Consider the following 24,351-nt stretch of genomic DNA (forward strand, 5'->3'; position numbering starts at 1 on the left):
TATGACAACCACTTTCTGTTCTTTCTTATAAGGCCATTCTGTTGATTTTAAGGTGACACACAGTTCTTGCAGACATGGCCTCAATGCGTCAACCGTATCCATTTCCCACATATGAAAATGATACTCAATTTGCGGGAATTATGCAAACAGAGGTAAGATGAGTTCTATTTTAATTTTATAATAATGATTTTAACGAGAAAGTTCGAGTATCATTTTGCTCATGCGATTATAGTACCAAAAAAAAAGAAAAAGAAAAAAAGAAAAGTGAACGAGATCGTTCTGAATATAGTTTACATTAGATAAATAAAATGTTTGTACATTTTCAGAAAATATAGTTTAAAAATTAAAATGTATTGTATTAATTTGTCACATGTTGCACTGTTAGGTGATATTTTTGTTACCATAGCGACTTACTGTGGTTTGTAAGTTCACAGTGCATTACATTCGATATAGACAGGAGTGATTAATTATTAATTTAATGTACTTGTTGAACATGGTGAACTCTTGTTTATATTAAAATAAACAGGATTAAAAGCATCATTGTTTATATTAAAATAAACAGAATCAAAAGCATTATTTAAGTAAATTGTGTATATATGCGTTGTGTGTGTGTGAGAGAGAGAGAGAGAGAGAGAGAGAGAGAGAGAGAGAGAGAGAGAAAATGAAAGAGAGAGAGAGAGAGAGAACGAGAGAACAAACAATAATGGAATAACAACAACTGCCATTATAATCATGTCCAGATATCTTTGCTGGAGGATTTAAATATAATGAGTATTGAATAATACAATTTATTTATGAAACTATATGTTCTTAGCATGATTTAGGGGCAGGGTTTTGCTTAGTCGGTTAAGTGATATACTTGAGGTGCTTGCATAGCAGGATCGAACCAGCTCGGTGGATCCATTCAACTGATTGGTTTTTTTGTCTTGTTCCAACCAGTGCACCACTGTGGTATGTGCTTTCCTCTCTGTGGGAAAGTGCATATAAAAGATCCCTTGCTGCATTAGGAAAAATGTAGCAGGTTTCCTCTGATGACTACGAGTCATAATTACCAAATGTTTGACATTCAATAGCCCATTACTAATTAACGTGCACTAGTGGTGTCGTTGAACAAAACAAACTTTTTAGCATGATTTAAAATTTGAGCAAGATTTGTTTTCATTGTAAAATGCATCTGTGTCTTGTTTTATATGTTAATAGAAATTAATTACAAACAATCCACTTGTTATTTGTTCAGAAAGATCCATACTGTCTACCTACACATCTGGCACAACAAAAAGATCCCTGGAATCGTCTGAACACCAAACAGACCTTGACGAGTTCTCGGCGAGAATACTTTTATTGCGATCCAGTGGCTCCCAATGACAGCCTTGATTTTATCCTCAAATCACAATACAATCAGCATGAAGAATTATTCAGAAACAAAAATGAAACGTTGCATCAAGCAGAGACTCTTGGTTTACCACATGGGTTTGTATTTGTGATTAATATGTTCATTTATCATAGCTGGACACCCAATAGCCGATGTGCTTGGGTGTCGTTACACATTCATTCATTCATTCTTTCATTATTGTATTTGTGACTATTATGGCATCTAATTAGGAGATAACCATATGGAGTCTTTAGATTTGTAGGTGTTAATGTCTTTTAGACAATAACACCTGCAAATCTAAAAACTCCATATGGTTGTCTGTTGTAAACTAAATCATTTTCTATGGAACTAACTGTATATTTGGTATTTCTTGAAAAAAATACCTGGCTACAAGCTGTAGACCCTTGAACCATCAACTTGGCCTGTTGATGACGTCACGTTCTAATGATGTCATTAGCTTTCCGGGTGTTATTGTCATTTGATCCCGGAGAAAGAATGTAATTAACCAATCACAATACAGAACACACCTGCCATCAGTTTACAATTTAATTTGAAGTGCTGTGTAGCTCACCCACTATAAGTCACCTAAAATTTATAAAATATCATTTGAATTGTTTCACATTCAGGTTAAGGGGAGTTTTTATGTTACAATTTTTATAATAAAAAACTTTTAGACTTGATTTGTAATGTGTGAACCCTGAAATCAGAATAACTTTTGTAGTTACTACAAACCGTGATGTCACATAACTGTTCTATTTCTAACCTCACATTGCAAGCTCTCAACCAATGAAATCACATTAAGTATGCCCATCAAGAGTTCATGTTTGTTTTTGTTTTTTTTGTTTTGTTACAAACTTGTCAAAATGTTTGGACTTTTGTGGTCTATAAGACCTCATATTATTACATAATAAAACCAGTAAGTTCTGTATATTCCTTTTTTTCCCCCGTTTTAATGTATGTGTTTACAGTTTTCAAGCAAAATATGGAATCTTATGTTGTGATGTTTTCCCACGATATGGTTCAATTTGCAAACATCATAACATGAGAACACTGCTTTATTTTGCCATTCATAAATCACCTTAAATCATGGAGATAATTAATCACCCAGTTTGCTTTGTTGCAATGTTAGGCCACAGTAAGACTCATCTGGGGTTTTTTTTTTTTTTTTTAATTTTTTTTTTTTTTATCCAGAACTGCTTCCATGTAAGTTATCTGTTGCCTGCCAAATTTGATTGCATTGCAGATGGATGTAAATGTTTGGAAGTGGGGATAGACAGGTCTTTTCAAACCATCTAATTTGAATACAGCTGAATTTGATGGACAACAGACAATGGGTGCAGATGCAAAAAAAAACCTTATAAAATTTATCACAGCCATAGAAAATGGAGACATTCTTTCATTGCTCAAATCACCACTTTTTTTTTCTTCTTTTTATTTTTTTTGAGTTTTTTTTATTGTTGGTCTCAGATTTTTGTTCTAGTCATGGTAGATTAATTTAGGTTTGCTACTATTACTAAATTTTTAAATTTCAAATTCCACCTGCATGCCATCAAAGTTGTACCTCCCTACCAACCATTCTGCTCTGGACTTGGTCATTGGTGAAGTCAATAGACTGTGCCCAGGATAAATATTAGTTATACATGTATGTATAATTATTATTATTAATTTTTTTATAGGAGAAAATTAAAAAACCGTGAAACAGTAACAGTAATTAGCCCTCTCCACATGAATCACCCAATCATGATCACAGAACAGAAGAAGAAAGACAGCATGCACAGCATTAGAAATGCAATTGGTAAGATACGTTTCCTCTCATATTTTAATAAATTTAATATTTTATTTATCACTTTTGTTTATGGTTAGGCTATGTACATGTAGCAACATAATGATTTGTTTTCTTTTAAAGATGAAAATTTGACGGATATCCTAAATTATCCAATACATATTTGAATTTGATTTTTTTTTATGATATTGAAATTAATCTGATTTTAGTAATTTGTTTCTCACATTGTAAGTGGAAGACAGAATTGATAATTGACACTAATATCATTTAAATTTTCTTTAAAAATGTTTTGTAGGAAAAAGTCCACTTAATAAAATGGAACTTATAAATGTTTTAAAAATCCTTTGAAATTTATTTTTAAATTATAAATTTTATACTAAGTAAACAAATTGTTCATTATATTGCTTTTCAGAGATATATAGTTACACAAATTATTAAATACTTTATTATTACATAAACTAATTTTCATTGTATTATACTGGTACAGCTTTTTAGATACCATTACATATAATCTAAAAAATCACAAAATACTCTTTATAAATATACATGTATTATGTTATATACAGTACCAGTAATTAAATTTCCGTCACAATAATTACAGTTTAGAGACATCCCATGGGCCTAGCTCTAGTGACACAATTTTGATAATTTTTGCATGCATGTAAAAATTACATTGTTAGCTCGCTGATGACACCACTTTATGTTGGTACTTTGTATTTTTGAGTATTATTGTTCAAACCAAAAAGGAATTCAAAATAAAAAATGAACTTTTTAAAGTTATACTAAAACAAAAAATGTTTAGAAATTTGGTACTACTGCAAGGTGTTTTAAAAGTAAGCTACATTTAATGATGAAACAGTTATGCATTTAATTTTGTATTGAAAATCTCTTGTTACTGACAAATAATGTATAAGTATATTATTAATTAATGCACAGCACACCTTAAGTCAATACTTTTCCACATTTTCTCTGTCCATTCGGACTAATAAATAATAAGTTTAATATGTTTCAAATTTAATGTTATGGTTTTTAGGTTCATCTGGGTATGAACCAAAAAAAACAAAAACAGATGACAAACATTTGTGGGAATGGCTTTGCCAATTTGCACTGTTTAAACATGCGTTTTGGAGGGTTCATACCCAGAAATAACAAATAATTTACAAATAAACTACTAAACCGTGTATACTACTTTCCCAATATATTTAGATCCAAGTCACCAATATCATGATATATACACTATGTATACTCAACAACGAAAGTTTAGCAAATATCTTTTTATGACATCTAAATTCGCCATGGTTGAATAAACTTAAAAGAAAACCAGGTCCTCCTGTTGTGTTAAGGCAAAGTTTGATGAGTTTATGTTATTTATTTTCAGATGTGTATACAAATGCCATTTCTTTTAACATTAGCTAAAAGTTCGTTGTTGAGTTTATAATTATATAGTCGCACACATACTCTCATGTATAATTATATACCAGTAAACAAATGTTTCATTATGTTGTGTATACTGCTTTTCAGATAGTCACCATGCACAGACCACAAATAAAGGCTATTCCAGGAAGCCTGATGGAGGCTTTTACTGCACATAAACTTAATACCTCTATCTTCTTGATGAAACTTTTAACATCTCCTCTTTTTTATCATAAACTATCTTCAGTCTAAACTCCTATATTTCTTGTCTATTCAGAGATGTTTAGACATACCTTTCTTTAAGGACTAGAGGAGTAAAAATTAAATAAAACGTTGAGAGGGTATTAATGGAATTAACGTTTTACAGTATTATATTGTACCCAGACATCTTGTTCTTTTGTCACATTATGTACAACTATTTGGTGAAAAATGTCTTGGGAATCAATTCAGAGTTTTGTATGGGTGAAGGGGATACTTTTTAAGAGTTGCGGTTACTGATGTGACTAATAATTTAATCAAGGTTGTATTAATATATAATCAACAATTAACCTGATGTTGACAATGTGGATATAAGCACAAAACCAAAGACAGCAACATAAAAATGTAACGAACTGTGGAATGGCAATGTAGCACAGTTTGGTTTCCTCACCTAAAACCCTAACTGCCAATTAATGACAAGTGACGGACTGTTTAGAGCCAACAGTATTCATTCTTGGACAAAAAATAATTGTTAAATCAATTTACAGCTTTATATAATATCAAGATTTACTGAACACAGACAGGGGAAAATAAAGGATTTTAGGGGTGGAGGTGAGGAGGGTGTACTTATCAGGTTGTCATTTCTCCGTAAACTTAATAAATTATTTGTAGGCTAGGGTAATTATGGCTCTTACAATGGATCAACAGATTCTGATGACAGAAGAATTTAAAAAAAAATATTATACACATTAAAAATTTTAATACAAATGGTGTTAGTTGATAATGGTGTATCTTGTTCTCGGATCATATCAAACTAACCATAGGTAATGGATTGGGGGTGGGGGGCAGTTATTAATTTACCTTTTACCTGTGGGATTTTATAGCCATCTCAACCTCAAAAAGAGGGGGTGGGCAGTGCCATACATCCCCAACCACTTTTGATGTCTATGCTAAGTTCAAGTATGCCATCATGTGTACACAACTTAGTATTACAGGGTTAACGGGTTAATAGTTTATGTAGTTTACCCTTACCAAGTAGCATTAAAGGATCTTTGACATGATAATGTCAACAGTAATTTACAGGTGTTCCCCAGACCTTCATCTTAATAAGTGCCGAGCCTAGTGTTGCAGAAGTTCAGTATTAGTGAGAAAAGACCGGTGTTTCATCTTGGTGGAGGCTTAGCTACATGTATCTTAGTACATTAATAACATCTTTATTTCAGTTTCTTCACATCTTGCTTTTTTTCTTCTGCCTTTGTATTTATATATATATTATAAAATTAAATTATATACAGTAGAATCTCATTGGCTCGAACACTGTCGGTGCATCAAAGTCTGTTCGACCCATTGGGTAGTTCGAACCATGCATTCGGCCATTGTCGGGTGCTTCTGTAACACAAAAATCAATCGGACAACCTCGCATGTTTCCGTAAAACCGGCTTAGGCAAGATGATCCAATTGACTCATGAAGTGATTGCATGGTGTTACTTGCAAGGTTCATTCATCTAACGATTACCGCATTACAACTGCAAGATAATTAATGACAGGTGCTAAATAAACAACATGATAAGCGTGAAAGGGTCGACAAAAAAATTATACATAAATTATTTTTTATATTTCTTCAAATAAACGTAGCCGTTCGAGCTAAATATGTTTAATTTTACAGTTCGGACTAATAAACTGTTTCGAGAGAAAGCTTCTGTTCGACCCCAGGGGTATTCGACAAATCAGCAAAGGGGTTTAATAGAGAGAGAAAATCGGGACTTTGTTCTTGGTTTGAGAATACCGGTAGGTTCGACCGTAGGGCATTCGAGCCAATGAGATTCTACTGTAAATATATATTATAAAATTATATTGCTAGAATTTCTGTTTTAGGTTATTTCTCACTGCAGTCTTAATACTACTTTCTTTTCTGAAGTTATTTCTGCTAACTTGATACTTTTCTTTTATTTTCTTTCTTTCTTTTTGTCTTTTTTTTTCTCCCTCCTCTACTAACATGTAGGCGTGCATAGTGATGCCACAAATGCTGGGTACTCCAGAAAGCAAGACGGTGGATTCTTCAGCCATTAGATTTGTAGACTTCTGTCATCCAACTACCTATGTGATATTTTGAGACTTAAAACTTGACAGTATTTTGAAAATTATTTTTGGTTTATATTTATTAATAATTTCTAAAAGATTTATGATTTATACATTAGTACTACTTTTTATTTTTTTTACTTTTTAAATTGGAAAATAAATATTATGCTATAGTTTTCATATTATTATATTTTGTTCCATTATACTGCATGTGATTTTATGAATGTTTTAACTTTAGTATTATTTTTATAGCTATTATAACTGATAAGTCATATACATGTAGTTTATACCCCTCTATTAATTTGCCCCCCTCCCCTCTTTTTATATATGTGTACTTGGTTCTTTAGACATTTTACTAAAGACCAGCTTTTGATAACAGTATTAAACAAATGTGTGTGATAGTTTTATATATCGTACTAATGGTTGTGCATATCACATTAATTAGCACCTGTGTTATTAACGAGATATTTACCTGTAGGAGATGTACCTGTATTTAATAGGGTATTTGTTACTGCTTATATACAATCTGTGATCCGGTTGTAATTAGCGATTACTCACCTTTAGACAATGATAATCATTAGATAGGCTGAAAAGCTACAGATTTTTTTTATTAAACTCTTCTTTTTTTCAATTGCTTTAAATTATTGTTTTTGTAAAAATTAGCTTTTATGCTTGTAACACTTTTGTGTGCAGTTTATGAGGGTCAGGGTCATTCAAGATGTTGAACACTCTATGCAAGCATTCAGATGGGTGCCACTAGTAATTTTTTACAGAGTAATGCCAACCCCACAAATTCACATCATTAACTTTTTACACTAAATGATTGAAAAGGTTACCATACACTAAGTCAGGAAATGTTGTGTAATTTAGCTTATGGTGTAACAATAAATGTTATGGACAATAGCAACTGACTCTGAATGGTAATGGTGTGTGAGTGTTGTGATTTTTTTGACAGAAAAATAAAATGTCTTTACATTTATTAAAATTATGTGATATCTCATTTGTTTAAAGGCAGATTAAATGTAAAGTGCCAAGTTTTTATGTGTACTGTCTGGGTGTTAACATATTGGTTATAAGAACTGATTTGGTGTGAAGGAACCATTAGGTAAAGCTGACCCTGACAATAGTGTTTACTTACTTGGTTTTATTATATTTGTGCAGCTATACAACTGTTTAATTTATAGAATGTATATAGACCTGTATAACATATTTATTTATTTGCTGTTTGTACTGTGTTAAACTGAAATTGCTTCAAGGTAATTTATATCAAATTGAAAATACCAGAATTTTTTTTTTTTTTATTTAGCTTTATGTTAATTCTCTAGCAAGGTTTACCTACTGTACACTACTGGTTTTGAGAATATCTGAGATCCCTATTGTTTTGAAGATTATTTTAAGATTATGTATTTGTATGATACTTATGGTTGAAAATTATATTTTTTAAGAATATTCAGTTCTAAGGTCTATAGAAACTCAAGACAATTTGTGTTATGATGTGATCATTTGGCATACAACTGGAGTTAGATAATTCACTGGGTTTTTGTATATAGATTCCATTGCAAAGTTTAAAGACTTGTTCAAACAAAAGTAATTAATTTGATAATAATTAATAATTAGTGAACATGGTCGGGAGTCATGCCGTATTTCAAGTCTGGTGGGCAAGTGGCCTCGGTAACAGTGGTTAAATCCACTGGTGTTAAGGATAATAGGTGCTGGGCACATATCCAAATGTGTAGGTGAAACAGACTTAATGAGTGTTACCAGCTCAATGGGAAGGTGTAGAAACACTACATGTATGGTGCAGACTTCAATCTCAATGTACCTTTATTCGACACCCAATAGCCGATGTGTATTTTTGTGCTGGGGTGTCATTAAACATTCATTCATTTATTCAGTCTCAATACTAACGATAGCCATATACCTCTAGACAAAATATGTAAAATGCCCGTTTTACTTTTAAAATGCCTGTTTTGTTTAGATGTTTAGATGGATAAACAGGGGCGGATTATGCTTTAGGTAAGGGGAGGGGGTTTCAGAAATCATATGTAAATGTTTATAATTTGAAATTATAAATTTTATGTGGACATGAATTTAGATCTATGTGATGGGGTTGGGGTTTTTTTTAGCCGGGGGGGGGGGGGTCCGTGCAACTGGAAACCCCCCATAATCCACCCCTGATAAGACCCTGTTTTATGAGGTCTCACTGGAGAAGACGTAGTAAATCCCTGCTTTAGTAGCACTGATGTGTGTGTTTCAGTTAATTTCATTATATACTGATAATATATATTCTTTTCTATATATACATGTACAATTTGCTGATAAAAAAAAAAGAGCAAATTTGAAAACTACTGCTAATAATATATATTGGTATGTAAATATATTTACATATACATGTAGTTGTCAACTGCATAATAAAACAACTTATTACAAATAAGCAGTGTTTATTTGTTTTCTTTTCCATTTAGTAGTACAGTGAAACCTCTCAAGACCGGACCCGCTGTAAACCAGAATTCCCTCAAAACCGGATGTTTTACAGAGTCCCTTTTTAAAAACCAGGACCCCATTCCAACAAGCGATTTTAGCCCTAAGATCACCTTAAGATCATAGCTACCATATGCACTTAAGGTGATCTTAGGGCTACAATCGCTTCGTGGAACGGGGCCCAGGACAGAACTTAACTTCTCTAAACCGGATCCCTTTTAAAATCGGACATTTGTCTTGGTCCCAAGGGTGTTCGGTTCAGAGGGGTTTCACTGTAGGCCTACAATGTAATTACTGCCAAAGGTATTTCTAAAGAAAGAAAGAAATGTTTTATTTAACGACGCACTCAACACATTTTATTTACGGTTATATGGCGTCAGACATATGGTTAAGGACCACACAGATTTTGAGAGGAAACCCGCTGTCGCCACTACATGGGCTACTCTTTCCGATTAGCAGCAAGGGATCTTTTATTTGTGCTTCCCACAGGCAGGATAGCACAAACCATGGCCTTTGTTAAACCAGTTATGGATCACTGGTCGGTGCAAGTGGTTTACACCTACCCATTGAGCCTTGCGGAGCACTCACTCAGGGTTTGGAGTCGGTATCTGGATTAAAAATCTCATGCCTCAACTGGGATCCGAACCCAGTACCTACCAGCCTGTAGACTAAAGGTATTTAGAGTTGCAAACAGAGCCTTACAATGTAGTTTGTAAGGGCTAAAAATGAAAACTCTTGAAAAGTAAACAACACCTGGAGCCAATTTCACAATACATTGTAAGTTTAAGTCTGCGACTAGCAGTTATATCGGTCATACATCTGAATTCTAATATGTGTTTGGTATCTATTTCATGCAGAAAATTACATCATTAAAGAAGATGGAGCTTTTTAAGGACAAACGAAAATGAAAAATATGTCTTTCAAACTATGTTTGTTATACTGTTAATAGTAATAAGAATTTTGGGTTAGTCGTAGGCTTAGGTTTACGTGCAAAACTAGGCTTACAATGTTTTTTTAAATTGGGCCCCGACCACCTTGTGGAATCGGTCGTAATTAAGTGCTAACTGAGATGTTTAATGACACCCCACAAGTGTTTAATTAGCAATCTGATTAAAATTAGCTCTACTGGTCTCGCTAGTAGATCTAACAGCACTGCGTGGACTCCCATGTCCAGGTGACATTTCATCTATAAATAACAATTTAAATATCGACCAATTGCACTTCGGTGTTATTCGGGAGCATACAAATTCTAAAAATATCGGTCGAGACTATTAAATTTATGCAATAGGCGAAATTGTTGGTCTATTTCAACATTGAAAAAAACGGGGGGAAATGCAGTAATAAACTCTGGATTGTATACTAGTATAAACAGAGTTTATGGCTATACCATCACGTTTTTTGTAATAGTGGAGCTAATTTTAAGTAGATCGTTTAAATAGTGGCCGTTAGGTTTTAACTGGCTGAGGTGCTAGAGTCGTAAGATCAAACATCCTTGATAAGACTCATTAGGCGTTTCCTGTTCCAACCAGTGCTCCACGACTGGTATATTAAAGGCCATGGAGACTAAAAGGAGACCTGCCACTGCTACATCAGCCAAGTACTATCCCAGGGGTGGGGAGGTGGGGAGTGTATGACCCCTCCCTCCCCCAACTGAAGCTAAAACAATATTTTACAGTGCAATATAATTAGGCTATTCATATAGGTGCCCTGGGAAAATGTCGACATACATGTAAAGGTCCATTAGATTTATATTCGAACCCACCCCTCCCCCTAAAGATCAAAACTATGTTGTCACTAGTAGCAAGGTAATTTTTATATGCACCATCCCACAGACAGGACAGCACATACCACGGCCTTTGATACACCAGTCGTGGTGCACTGGCTGGAGCGAGAAATAGCCCAATGGGTCCACCAATGGGGATTGATCCCAGACCGACAACGCATCAAGCAAACGCTTTACCACAGTAAACAGTACAACACTTACCAGACATTAATGTATAAGAAAAAACCCAACAGGTCCACTAAGGGCTAGGGTCTCCACGAGTCCAAAATACTGGACTTGAGTACTCGAAGGTCAAACTCGACCCAGACCCGAGTACCCGATACTTACACTAAATGATAATGAGATCAAGGAATAAAGTTAAATAGCATTATGCATCTTAATTCCAGCGCTGAACATGGATGCCAAATCATGCCATTGTATTGCATTTAGAAGTGTTGTGACAGACGGACGGTCAGTTTAAAAAGAGAAACTATTGTTGAAATTATTGTCCTACATTGTCTACTGTATTGTAGTTGTTCATTGTATTCCATCTTTTACGGGTACTTGAATCCTGTGAACAGACTGGAGTCTTGCTAGACTCGACCCGTGCCTGAGTACTTGTAAAGACCCCGCTATGGGCCATCAATACTTTGACCCAATGCACCAGAGATAGACTGTTTTTTCAGATAGCTACATATATATCATGCTCTCTTAAACCCTAGAGGTGTCGAGGTATGTGAAAACAAATGTTGATCAGTGCTGACACCGACAGGCGAATGGAGGGGGACATATGTTAGTCTTAAAGAGGAAACCTGCTACATATTTTCATTAGTAGCAAGGGATCTTTTATATGCACCCTCTCATAGACAGGATAGCACATACCATGGCCTTTGATGTACCAGTCGTGGTGCACTGGCTGGAGCGAGAAATAGCCCAATGGGCACTGACAGGGATCTATCCCAGACTGACCGTGCATCAAGTGAACACTTTACCACTTGGCTACGTCCCGCCATTGTGTTAAAAAGAGAGTTGTGAAGCTTACAACAGAACAAGATGTCAATGACTTTTTCAGAGAATCATCTTTACAATGTGCAATCACAGAAATAAAATTATAATTATAAAACAAATGGAAGAAAATTTCCGGGGAAAGAGATGCGGAGGGCCTTGGTTTTAAGTATCTGATATAATAAGTAGTTTTAAACAATATTAATAAATCCAGAAATACGTTATGGAAAGTGAGCCTTAGACAAAGTACCATTTAAAAACAAATCCGAAAGGTACCAACGTGGGATGTGGCTATTCCACTTAGGGATATATTTGTCATAAGGAACAATTAAGATGATGACATACTGATGAAAACAGACCAACCAAACATTTCCAGCACACAAACTGAAACCTCTGACTAAGAAGACTAAATTAGAAGTCTGTGAAACTGTACAGTGCATCAGTACATATAGCTCGTTCCAGCCAGTGCACCACGACTGGTATATCAAAGGCTGTGGTATGTACTACCCTGTCTGTGGGATGGTGCATATAAAAGATCCCTTGCTGCTAATCGAAAAGAGTAGCCCATGAAGTGGCGACAGCGGGTTTCCTTTATCAATATCTGTGTGGTCCGTAACCATGTCTGACGCCATATAACCATAAATACAATGTGTTGAGTGCGTCGTTAAATAAAACATTTCTTTCTTTCTTTCAGTACAAATAGCAACAGTGAAACCATGACCAGAATATAAACTGAGACAGGTTTACATAAAAATTAAAATTGGCAACATATGATGGTGTCGATAAATCCAATGTCCTAAATGTCACTATTTTACATCAGTAATTTTATTGCAGTATTTCCTCTAACACAACCATGTGTACCACTTTATGTGTCTAACAAATGTTTTTACTTTTATAAAAAAATAATTATAAACATGACATTGACAACAGAAAACAAAAATATAGAACTTTTTCTTATATTTATTGGTTTGTATGGAAATTTTTATCTTAAAGCTGAAATGTTTTAACACTTCTCTCTCTCTCTATATATATATATATACACATGGTATAGTGATACAAGTATGTGTGCAGGAAATTGTGCAAGAGGGGTCTAAACTGGCGAACATTTTTTGGGGGGCCCCTCAACCCCTCTTCTGCGCACATGCCTGTTATATCTGTAGCAATAAACAATGTAATACATGTATTTTGTAATACCAGTATTAGGCATTAAGGGTGATAAAAAAATAAAATTTCACATGAATAATTTTTACCCCTAAATAATAACAATAATATCACATTAACAAGAACTAAACATTTATTTTACAAGAATAGTTTTGTTCAGTTGGCAAGAAGCTGTTCAAGTTTGCTAGTTTTAGCAATATAATATAATCTCTAAATGGAATAGGTGTTTTCTATTGTCTCTTTTCACAACAAACACAAATATTTATGCATAATAAAGTAAAACCTCTTAATTAATAATTTTAGCTGTTTTCTTCAACCTTCTAAATAAATAAATATTCATTTGGATCATAATAAATAGTATTTTCAAAGAACTACACATTCTCTGAAGATTCACATTTTAACAAATAATGATATAGATTTTTTTTTTTTTTTTTTTTTTGGGGGGGGGGGGGGTGGTACTGTCTGTGTAAATCTTCAGACTACAATACCTAGTTACTACTAGATCTCTTAAACAATTTAACTAGAATCATCATATGTTGTAAAGACACAGTGAGTAGATCCAAGATCTTTTAACAATGTTTCCAGTATATCACAGATGTTTAGAGACATTAATGGCCCCGATATTATCACAAAGAAATACCATACTAGTACTAAATACTAGGCACATTAAAAAGAAAAGTGCAATAATGTAAGGCAATAATTTGGAAACAGCTTTCAATAAAAAAACCCAACATTATTTTATAAAATTAAAGACAAAGTAACATTGAAATTAAGCCTGCATTTCGACGCACACTATAACTGGTTATAATAAATGAATCGGCTTGCTTAAAGATGATTAAAGAAATTAAACCTGAAAGTTTAAGTAACATAGGAATATTTAAATTACTTTATTATGATATCCAGATTTTAATTCTTTAACAAATAAAAATAACAAGTAATTATAATTTAACTAATCCTTGTAAGAATCTATATATCAGAATGATGTATGACAAAATGGAAAAAATGGACATGACATTACAAACAAATTTGTGGTTATTATTGCCAGTTATAACTTTTGTGGTTTTATGTGGAAACAATACAACAAATACCATATAATTGTTTTAAGCCAAACAGTTTTGTCTATCATTAGTAACTAAAATATTAAGAACTGACCCTACTGAATGTATCATTAACATTAACAGCATACTAAACATATAGTAGAAATGCTATCTGATATAATTATGGACCGTAAACAATAATTCATATATAAGTAAATATACAAAATTAATTTTAAAATTATTATCAAAAAAGAAAAAGATTAATGAAAATGTCAATTATACAACTGTTTCATAAAGAGAACAAAAGTTGTTGTCATTTATAATTAATAACACTGAAATCGTTGAACAAATCTATTTAGTCTTTCTAGAAACATAGGATTATTTACATTAAACCAGCATTCTGGGAGTACTGCTAAAGCAATACATGTCCCCTACAGAGCCCAACAGATGTTCGTATCTCCTACATTAAAGGGCCATAATGCTGTGATGAATGAATGAACTGCCATGAAAGTCAAACTTGATCTGTAACAGATAAAGTTATACACAAAATGTCAGCTCAATATATTGAGGCATTGCCAAAAAAAAAAGTGAAAGGTACCATTTGGTTAAAGTTACTATTTTGTGCACAAGATGTAATAAATATTATGCAACTTTGCAAACAAAACAATGACTACACAAAATTCTCTATCAACAAGACAGAATGTTATATCTGTACTATGCACATGCTTATTTGACATAAAAATATATCACAGAATCGTTATAGACAATAACTTATTATAAAAACAAAACTAATATCACAGTTAATTATGCAACAGTTCCACACAGGCAGTAAATAAGTTAGCGTCATTTATACATTAACTAATAACACTGTTAAACAACATTGAAACTGTTTAAAAGAAATAAGCTGAGTCTTTGGTGTATTTGAAAAGTATTCCCCAAAACCCATAAGTGTAACCATACTTGAAAAAGAAAGAAAAATCAACTATTATGTATTACAGAACTTGTATAAAAATACTTCCAGAAAGAAAACTAAGAAAAGTAGTTACTATGCTAGTCAAATTATACAAGTGCTGTAAACTGTAATTCTATCAGCTCCAGTACTCTTTGGAATACATTACTTCATACATATTCATATGTATTTGGAATATACATACAATGTATCATAGCTCACAAAATACTAAAGTCTATATGTTAAAACACCTGTATATACCACTAATGTAGTGCTCATCTACACATGTTGCGACTAAAACAACATTACAACAATACAGGACATAGTACTTTGTTGGCTTATCTCAGATCAAAGGCAAAAGTATAATAGTATTCAATTCACTGCTTCAAATTGTTTTCAAAGTCAACAGTATAAAACAAGTATAATTCAAAATAAATTCCATTTCAGAATCTGCGACTGATTAATATATCCAATATGTCCATTAATATATTCTGGATAAACAGACACACATTATATTTGCACGGAACAGACTCCTTAGACTAGACTACAGGCAAACTGACATAAAATTATGTTAAGTTTGTCCAATTATGTCATTTGTGTAACATTTACAATAAAAAAATCGCACTAGAGTAACAATAAGTCTGAAATCCTTTCAGTCAAACTCGAGACTAAAGAAAGTTTGACTTGAAATACAGTTTTCAAAAACCCATCTTTAGACGAGTTAGTATGCACTAGCCTATGCATGCTGATTTAAAAAAACATTTTTCAAATTTTGCACAGATGTTTATAACTGCAATTCCTCAATCATTGTTTGATGATTCGGTTCAAGTTCATTCAAAAGTTGTTCAGCAATCTGAGTTCGAAATCTGCCACCAACCTGCACAAAAAGACAACAAGACTTTCAGTTATCATAACCCAAAATAGTTGATAAATGTAACAAGCAAAAGCAATACATGTCCCCTACTGGGTCCAACAAACCTTTTCATATCTCCTAAGTTCAGGGGTCATCATTCGGTGAAATTTTTAAAAATGGCCATGAAAGTCAAACTTGATCTGTAGCAGTACATGACAAAACTATACACAAAATTTCAGTTCAATATCTTGAGGCATTGCGAAAAAAGTCCAGAAAACAAACTTTCATATCTCCTAAGTTCAAGGGCCATTACTCTGTCAAAAATGGGTAAATCACCATGAAAGTCCAACTTGATCTGTAAAAGTACATAATAAAGAAATACACAAAATTTTAGCTCCATATTTTGAGGCATTGCAGAGAGAGGGAAAAAACCCACTTCTGGAAAACTATACAGACCGACAGAAGAATGGACATGAAATCTATAATCCTCCGAGATTGGACCGGTAAGGGACTAACAATAACATTTTCTTACACACCAGTTGGTGAGAACATCTATCAGGTTTTTTTTATAACACCTACTAATAACACACATACGTGTGATAACAATTTAATGATATATGACTGACTATAGATGATGACCAGGTTGCCACTGCCATACCATCCAATGCAAATACAAGCACAATTGAAATCGATTGCCCTATGATCTAGAAGTTAACCTGAAATTTATTTGTAGGTAACGCACAAGTGCTAAGGCCATAAATAGGTTTTAGTTGGAAAAGATGTTTAAATTAATTTTAAACTTTTTTTTTTTTTTTTAGAATACGTACAAAATATCCACTCACTTTTGCTCGTTAGATATGTTTTAAAACAACTTGTAAGATAAACATGCATGCACACATGTGCATTTGCACACACTTTCCCCCTTCTCTCTCTCTCCCTCTCTCTCTCTCTCTCTCTCTCTCTCTCTCTCTCTCTCTCTCTCTCTCTCTCTCTCTCTCTCTCTCTCTCTCTCTCTCTCTCTCTCTCTCTCTCTCTCTCTCTCTCTCTCTCTCAAATACATGTTAACAGCAGATGTGTCAGATTATCCACCAACTTATTAAGTAAGTTCAACCTCATGTTATTAATTAAGTTAAACATCATCTCATTAAATATTTCAATCTACTGACTAGTTATTCACTGTTCTGAAATAAAAAAGAGTATATCTTATAGTAGAGATAATATTATCTTGAACAAGTATATCACTTTGATACCATTTTCGTGAGTTAGTATACTAGACATTGTCACGGTATTTGCATATACAAAACAGACTGAGTTTGATGTATCCTAGAGAGGGAGGGTAGTCTGTATTTGTACTGAATGCCACTTTCTTGAAATAAAAAGTACTAATTTTAATAAACAAAAGGAAGAAAATAACAAAAACAACAACACAAAACAGGAACGTGCTAGTATTTTAAACCAGTAAAAAAATAAAATAAAAAATAAACAGAAATTGTGACGGTTGTTGTCATTGTAATCTCTTAAATGCAATGCAAAACAAGAAAAGAAAGAAATGTTTTATTTAACGACGCACTCAACACATTTTATTTACTGTAATATGGCGTCAGACATGGTTAAGGACCGACCACACAGATATTGAGTGAGGAAACCCGCTGTCGCCACTTCACGGGCTACTCTTTTCATTTAGCAGCAAGGGATCTTTTATATGCACCATCCCACAGACAGGGTAGTACATACCACAGCCTTTAATATGCTAGTCGTGGTGCACTGGCTGGAACAAGAAATAGCCCAATGGGCCCACTGACAGGGTAAATGTAATGCATTGCAATGTATAAAGAGAATACCATGCTTACATACATGTATACTGTATTTTCAATTTCAAACTAGCTTTTGCTTTTGTTTTTGATGTACAATTAAAAAACCACTCATAATATAAACAGTATTTTAATGAAACTCATTTACCATTATCTTCGGTTTACCTGACCTCAACATTTTACATAATTATGTGCATGCAAGTAACTAGCAGTGTTCTGTGTAATAAAATATATGGAAACACTTTCAGATGAGTTGCATACACATACACCTGTATGAGAATTTCCTTTCTGTGTCAACTAGAAACAAATCTTACACCACCCCACCCCCCCAACTAAAGATAATTTAAAAAGAAAAAACAAACAGAAAATATGTAACATTTGAACTTTAAAATAACAAAATAATAAAACAAACTTCACAAAAATAGCAACTCAAAGAAATAAAAATACTTCACTTGTGTAATATTAGGCAACTGAAAGAAACAAAACAGTAACCAAAAAAAGAAGAAAAAAAAAGAACAACTAAATAAAAGCAATAGAAATAACAGCATAAAATAAAACTTAAAAAAAAGAAAAATTTCCAGTATCCAGTATTTAATCTTGACAAAACTAACTGTTAAGCTCGTCCTACATTAGCACAAAGCATGGACAGCACTTTAGCAGTGAAACATCAACAATGTCCACATATGTATCTATGGATGTGACCAGCCAGATATATCTACCACTGGTATTTGCAATCATTTTTCTTATCACTGACCAAGCTCTTTTATAATCCACTGACTGAATATCCTAGACAATAAGGCTGAATTTACAAAGCCTGTTTATATCTTACATGCGTATAACTACATACATTTTACAATGCTTAAACACCTGCATTTAAGAAAAACAGGCTGCGAAATTTGGCCCCAAAAGTAAACTAATAGACATATACAGTGGACTCTGTACAAACCGGCATTTGAGTAATCCGGATTTCTGTGTACACCGGCACGATATCAAAGTCCCGTCCAGCTACCGTTAATCTATTAGGAACAAAACTCTGGCTAATCAGGAAGCTGTGTACTTCGGATTACGGATGCAAATTCCAGAACAAAAGAATGGTTTACATAGTAATTAGCTCTGTCTATACCGGCACACAATTTTGCAAGTTCGGTCTGCCTTTGGTCAATTGTTAAACAAAGACGACAATTTGCAAGTAATTAGGCTACCGACTGTAACCGAGTGAGATGACATAATCGCGCTTCTTTGAACGTTTAATAAACAATGATCCACACTTCTTGTAATTACAATATGCAGCTAGATCAACTGGATTAGTATTAGTGTGTGTTGAAACCTAAATGAATTCACTCATATCGACTTAGTGTCAAGCAGTCTGCATAAATATGTATGGCGCATGTTTTGCCGTGTCTTATTGAATTAGTAATGGCAGGGCGACCTAGAAAACGGCAACACACGGAACTTTCACTGCAGACTAAAGTTAAATTAATAGAAGAGTTTTCATCGAATCCACTATGTAAACAGAAGGATTTAGCAATGAAATTTAAGATAGGAAGACAGACAGTATCTGACATTCTAAAACGTGGTGATCATTACCGGCAATTGTATGAAAGCAACATTTCGGCAGAGAGAAAACGAATATCCAGCGGAAAGTTCGAAAATCTAAATGGATTAATGCATCAGTGGTTTAAGCAGGCAAGATCCAAAACACTGCCAATTTCCGGTCCGATTTTAAAAGAAAAAGCCCTTCAGTTCGCCGAACAGCTAGGAGTACCTGACTTCAAAGCATCCGATGGCTGGCTGACGTCATGGAAAATTCGGTTCAACATAAAACAGTTCAAAGTTAGCGGGGAGAGTGCAGGTGTCAATCTTGATATCTTGGACGACTTTAAGACACGCCTACCAACCATTCTTGGAGATTACGAGATGAAGGATATCTTTAACTGTGACGAGACAGGTCTGTTTTTTCGTGCATTACCAGACAGGACACTGGCTTATAAAACACAAGCGGCAAAAGGTGGGAAGGTTTCAAAAGAACGATTAACTGTTTTATTGTGTTGTAGTGCAACAGGAGAAAAAACGAAACCATTGGTAATAGGGAAAGCCCAAAATCCTCGCTGTTTTAAGAACATTAGAAAGGAGTCACTCCCTGTGACCTGGACAGCCAATCGGAAAGCGTGGATGAATTCACAACTGTTCAATGATTGGTTAGAGAAACTTAATCGACAGATGCGCCGACAGGGAAGAAATATTCTTTTATTCATCGACAACGCACCATCCCACGGCTGTTATCTGAGAGTGAGCAATGTATCTGTTAAATTTCTACCAGCTAACACCACCTCAGTGCTACAACCATTAGACCAGGGCATAATTAAGGCTTTCAAGACCAGGTACAGAAAACACATGATGAGATCGCTCATTTTACGGATGGAAGATTGCGCTAATGTAAGTGAACTATGCAAGGCAATCACAGTGTTGGATGCGGTTAATTGGATTAACGTTGCCTGGAAGGAAACACAGACAACAACAATTGTCAAGTGTTTCATGGTTTGTGGTTTTCCTGTCACTTCTGATTCCAATGATGCTGATGATGACTATGCTGATGACGACGATGTTCCTCTTTCTACGTTGGTAGCCACCATATCCCGTGATATTAATGCGGCCGAGTTTGTTGACTTTGATCACGACATCCCAACAGAGAATCCGGATACGACAGAGTGGGAAGCTCAGCTAGTAACTGCCCTTACACCTGTTGCTAAAACCGAGGAGAAACCAGCAGACGACAGTTCAGGAGATGAAGATGACACACCTTGTGACACAACACCAGAACTTTCTTACGCCGATGCGCTTAAAATGTTAAGACAACTAAAAACCTTTGCTGCTACAACCGATGACGAACTGTTACAACCAATATTAAACCTGGAGGCCATGACAGAGAAGTCTGCTTTGAAGAAGCACGTAAAGAAAACACAATCAACAGTTACAGACTTTTTCTCAGCTGACACTCGATAGACTGACATTCATAATAAACAATGAACTCAAATTCTAATTATTATGTGATTTTAATTATTAAAATGATATTGTGTTTATCAAGTTTGTAATTCCATTTCATGTGATTTTAATCAATAAAATAAAATTGTGTTTATTCAGTTTGTGTGTGTTTATTATTATTTTTATGGTTTTGTTTTGGTAATTTTTACAATTCAAGTCTGGTCCGAACTTCTGTCCCAGCCATGCCTGATCTCGATTGCTACTGTCGATCTTTAATTTCATTGGTTGAAAACGTAGGTCTCGGCTATTCCTGTTACTGTTAGTCAGGTTGTTGTGGATAATGACATTTTATTTACGTTGGTAATTTACGATTTTGATAATTATGGCAAGAACCATAATTCTGAATGAAATATTTATAAACCGGCACTCTGTCTAAACCGGCATATTTTGTTGGTCCCAATCGATGCCGGTTTGTACAGTCCACTGTATATACAATGTACAATACCAGGGCTCAAATTTAACAATTTGTTGCACACAGCAATTAAAAAAACAATTGCAGAGGGTGAAACAGCCCACCGACAGCAATTTTGAACCTGCTTATGCCAACAAATAACCATGATTTGAAAGACATATTTCAAATGTTAAATACTGGCATGATAATGTACGGTACACAAAGTGTACACATTTTGCCGTCATTAAGGAGCTTTACCGATGGCAGTAATTTTTATCCTGTGGCCCAAAAGTGCCATTGGTGATGCTCCCAACCTACAATAATTTATATCTCAATGATGGCAACTGCCGTTGGCGCCATCATTCAGTTTGAGCCCTGCAATACTATAAATACGACCTGTCAAAGAAGGGCATATAACACAGTAATAGAATGGCTACACATAGTAGAAGCACAGCTGAATGTTACTGGATATGAGATAATAAAGTGTCCTCTTAAGAAAGATGGCCCAAAGAGTTAAGTTTCTTACTGTTTTAGGTCTCTGCATTTGTTTCCAGTCTGCATTGTTTAACAAGCCTCCTTCTAGCGGTGACATCGCCCGGTTTGAGGGCCAGGTGATAGGTGGAGGCCACACCCCACCCGACGTCAATCCTGACCGACTGCTGAGAGAGCTTCGCAAACCTCGAGTCCCGGCCGACGTCGCACGGATGACGGGCTTTGCTGGAACAATGGTAAACACATAACACATAAAACTAAGCTTTACTCTGTTATACAGAAGGAATTTTTTATTTTTTTTTGCTAACTCTGCTGGACATTGGTTAATATATAAATATCTATTTATCCTTTGATTCCTAGTTTCCCTATAAAAGCAACCAGTTTTTTGGTTTGTCTTTCTTCAACATACCACAATACAGTAATGCTGAGATGGCTCTGTTGTTGCAATAAACACGTACATTGTAGTTTTAGTTTTTTGCTTCAAATAAAAATTTTACTCCATTTTTGTCCAATTTGAACAATATGTCAGATAGTGGTTACCATTCTCCTAAGAGATTTGGGATTTTACTCTCCTAAGCAATGCTGATATTCTGTTACTATGTCATGCTGCTGTTTTACCTGACGCTGGTGGTGTGGCCATGTACTGTGAGCCAGTAGTCATCAAATCCTCATAATCATAAACCTGTCAAGATAAGAAAGAAATGTTTTATTTAACGACGCACTCAACACATTTTATTTACGGTTATATGGCATCAGACATATGGTTAAGAACCACACAGATTTTGAGAGGAAACCCGCTGTCGCCACATAGGCTACTCTTTTACGACAGGCAGCAAGGGATCTTTTACTTGCACTTCCCAAAGGCAGGATAACACAAACCATGGCCTTTGTTGAACCAGTTATGGATCACTGGTCGGTGCAGTGGTTTACACCTACCCATTGAGCCTTGCGGAGCACTCACTCAGGGTTTGGAGTCGGTATCTGGATTAAAAAAACCCATGCCTCGACTGGGATCCGAACCCAGTACCTACCAGCCTGTAGACCGATGGCTAACCACGACGCCACCGAGGCCGGTCTGTCAAGATAAAGACAATAGAGAGGTTTCACAGAGTTCTAGTGCTTTTCAACACAGGACTAGTGACAAATGCAAAATCAGTAACCCGATGGGCTAGTGGCTTTAAATAACCACAACCAAACTCCCCCCCCCCCCAAAATGCTAGCTCATGATACTTTTTTTCTTCCACTGACATACATTTGATAAATGTTATATTCCGACATTGATCATCGCATAATATCAACAAATCAATAAGTATATATTAATATTCAACCTGAACTAGCTTTCTACAAAATGCAGTCCAATGTAACAAGAAGTCTCTACCTTGTCACACAATACAGACTTTGTTTTCTTTTCACTTTCAAGTTACATGTACAGAAAATAAGCTTAATAAAACGCATGTTTTTGATTGGTTGTACATGTCACGTGGTAGTAAAATCTTGCATATGTAAACAAAGTAACAAAGGTGTGAATCGCCAGTCCCAATTAATTAACAGGCTAGTATAATTGAAGTACAACCCCAGTCATGTTTAGAATTACTGTGTTTGTCTTATTTATCTATTGTCTTCTAATTTAATGCCTTGTTTACTTGTGATAGGGATGTTGGCAATCAAGGAAGACATTATATTTTACTGATAACAGATCTTGCCAATATATTTGTTGATATCTGTCTGATATGGGATATATCACCGTTCCTGGTGACAATTCACCACCAAATACACTGAACAAACAGTGGCATAGCGAGGAGGGGGGCAAAGGCGAAAATGGGACAATGGTTTAGGATCAAAATGTGACAAAATTAGGCCGAAAAAAAAATTATGTAGGGTAGATCATGCAAAAAAAACCTTTATTTAAACTTTATTCACCTCTACAGGTCGAGATAAATTTTCACTGAATAATACTAATACTAAAAATGTGGAGTTTTTTTTAAAATACACATGTACATCGGAAACCCCTCCAAAACCCCTGGTCAGGGGCCTATTTCACAAAGGTTTCTGAGGCTCTGCTATACAACAAAGCATCCTCTTTGCAAGTCTTTTAGCATCGCACAAACTAAGTCCGACTGATGACCCACTCACCGCAGCCTGCAGCTCGTCCACCCTCTGGAAGGCGTCCAGCTTGAGGCTGCGTTCGTGCAGCAGTCGCTTCTTGATGCCCTCCACGTCCTTCTTCACCTTCTCCTGCATCAGCTGCTGCAGCCGCCCTGACCGATCCTGCTCCTCCGTCAACATCGCCAGCCGCATCTCCTTGTCTTCCAGCTCCTCCAGCTACACAACAACAAACAACTGAATCATTCTAAGTGACTCTTCCCCAACCATGGTAATTAATTATGACAATTAGCAATGTCATGGAACTTGCCACGGTGTTTTCAATTTTCCACAAAAATGTATTTTGCTGTGGAAATTTCAATTTTCTATGTCACTTTTCTTAGTTAATTCATTTAATTTTGTAATATTGACAAAATTAA

At 34.8% G+C, this 24,351-nt stretch overlaps 2 protein-coding genes across 7 annotated transcripts in view; one reads left to right on the forward strand and one right to left on the reverse strand.

Annotated features, from left to right (window-relative positions):
• On the forward strand, window positions 1–9,229 carry LOC121368056 (uncharacterized protein C1orf194 homolog). 2 transcript variants are annotated; one of them, XM_041492574.1, is made up of 4 exons: window positions 1–152; window positions 1,238–1,470; window positions 3,049–3,167; window positions 4,677–6,758. In XM_041492574.1, the coding sequence occupies exons 1-4, from the start codon at window positions 75–77 to the stop codon at window positions 4,745–4,747; spliced, it is 501 nt and encodes a 166-aa protein (XP_041348508.1). In that variant the 5' UTR covers window positions 1–74; the 3' UTR covers window positions 4,748–6,758. The 2 variants fall into 2 exon arrangements, with proteins under 2 accessions (XP_041348508.1, XP_041348509.1); XM_041492575.1 differs by lacking the exon at window positions 4,677–6,758 and adding an exon at window positions 6,769–9,229 and having other exon boundaries at window positions 2–152.
• Window positions 9,230–13,038: 3,809 nt separating this feature from the next.
• The window catches only part of LOC121368057, an 81,838-nt gene continuing 70,525 nt past the window's right edge, over window positions 13,039–24,351 (reverse strand). For 4 of the 5 annotated variants that reach the window (XM_041492581.1, XM_041492579.1, XM_041492577.1 and 1 more), the window contains 5 exons: window positions 23,963–24,151; window positions 22,448–22,511; window positions 21,864–22,054; window positions 18,357–18,374; window positions 13,039–16,117 (listed from right to left, as the gene is read on the reverse strand). In XM_041492581.1, the coding sequence (XP_041348515.1) occupies window positions 16,025–16,117; window positions 18,357–18,374; window positions 21,864–22,054; window positions 22,448–22,511; window positions 23,963–24,151 (555 nt within the window). In that variant the 3' untranslated portion in view covers window positions 13,039–16,024. The remainder of the gene's footprint in view (window positions 16,118–18,356; window positions 18,375–21,863; window positions 22,055–22,447; window positions 22,512–23,962; window positions 24,152–24,351) is intronic. The other variant, XM_041492578.1, reaches the window with a different exon arrangement.

Source organism: Gigantopelta aegis, chromosome 3 (genome assembly GCF_016097555.1).
Source record: "Gigantopelta aegis isolate Gae_Host chromosome 3, Gae_host_genome, whole genome shotgun sequence".
NCBI lineage: Eukaryota > Metazoa > Mollusca > Gastropoda > Neomphalida > Peltospiridae > Gigantopelta > Gigantopelta aegis.